The sequence below is a fragment of the Olea europaea genome, unplaced genomic scaffold (assembly GCF_002742605.1).
Source record: "Olea europaea var. sylvestris unplaced genomic scaffold, O_europaea_v1 scaffold34208, whole genome shotgun sequence".
Lineage (NCBI taxonomy): Eukaryota > Viridiplantae > Streptophyta > Magnoliopsida > Lamiales > Oleaceae > Olea > Olea europaea.
In genome coordinates, this window is record NW_019253248.1 from 1 (window position 1) to 1,222 (window position 1,222).

At 34.5% G+C, this 1,222-nt stretch overlaps 1 protein-coding gene across 1 annotated transcript; it reads right to left on the reverse strand.

Moving 5' to 3' along the window:
- Positions 1 to 74: 74 nt before the first annotated feature.
- On the reverse strand, positions 75 to 1,195 carry LOC111386100 (RNA-binding protein 28-like). Its single transcript, XM_023010529.1, has 4 exons — positions 807 to 1,195; positions 618 to 678; positions 346 to 382; positions 75 to 257 (listed from the first exon to the last, which is right to left on the reverse strand). The coding sequence occupies exons 1-4, from the start codon at positions 942 to 944 to the stop codon at positions 101 to 103; spliced, it is 393 nt and encodes a 130-aa protein (XP_022866297.1). The 5' UTR covers positions 945 to 1,195; the 3' UTR covers positions 75 to 100.
- Positions 1,196 to 1,222: the final 27 nt, after the last annotated feature.

The following is a 1,222-nucleotide window of genomic DNA, read 5'->3' on the forward strand; positions in this document are numbered from 1 at the left end:
AAGTCATAAAACAGTACTATTAAATTAACTTCAAGAATGTATTGACATCTTTAAATTCCAGTAGATGAGGTAGCAGATACTGTGAACTCAAGTTGAAAATTCAGAAAAAGGAAATGCAACTACGACCTTGATTTTCTTTTGCTCGACGTTGCTCAAGAGGAGCACGATGTGTAGCATGTTTCACTCCAATTTTTCTACCTCCAATGGTCAAGCCATTTTTCAGCTCAATTGCACGGTTAGAATCTTCAATGGTGGCACTGAATTTGCATTAAAAATCAAGCATAGGCGTTAGCATTTCCTCGAAATTTTACAGAAGGGAGAAGAAATCGAAGAAAATACACTTACAATTGAACAAAGCCAAAGCCTCTGTGTTCGTTAGACCCTGATATACACGTTTAATTAAAAGAAGACGTGTAATTAAAAGAAGTCCACATTTAGCTTCTAAAACTTATGACAAAAGCAATTATGTTATATTTAATGATAATGTATTTGATTTCGTATAGAGTGTCAGTGCAATGTTCTCATAAAGAAAAACAAATATATAAATAGTAATTGTAATCAATAATACCATAATTTATTTTATGTCAGTTCGAAAATGATGATTGACAAAGATATACCTTTCTTGGCGACCATGAAGCACCGTCTTATCGGTCCAACCTCACTGAATGTTTCTTCAAGCTTGATTATTCACATAAAGAAGTTTAAGGCAACAAGAATAAGCATTTAATCTTTGATAAAAAAAAAATACACACACACACGTGTGTGTGTGTGTGTGTTTATTGAGAAGGGGGGGGAGGGATTTATACCTGAGAATTGGTGAAAGAAAAGGGTAAATTGGCAACAAAGACAGTGGCAGGGCAGTGAGGAGTGTTGCCACTGTAGTCCATCTTCTTCTTGTTTCCCATTCTCTGATAATGTGTAATGGGAGCAGTGAATGCTAGCATAGTGTATAATGGCAGTGAATTAAGACATCATCTGGTTATGTAAACATATGTGATCTATTTATTTGTGCAATATAATTAATATTAGTATACTTGTTATAGGGAGAGTTTTAAGCTCAGCTAGATCAGATTTTACTGACATGACGTCAAGGGAAAGATTAGTGACTTGCTGTGAGGGCGTCATGAGATTGGTTAAGATCCTTTAAATTCATTATGTTGAATTGAAATATATGTGAAGAGGTGCAGCCAAAAATGAAGTTGTATGCCCTTTTTTTTTTTTT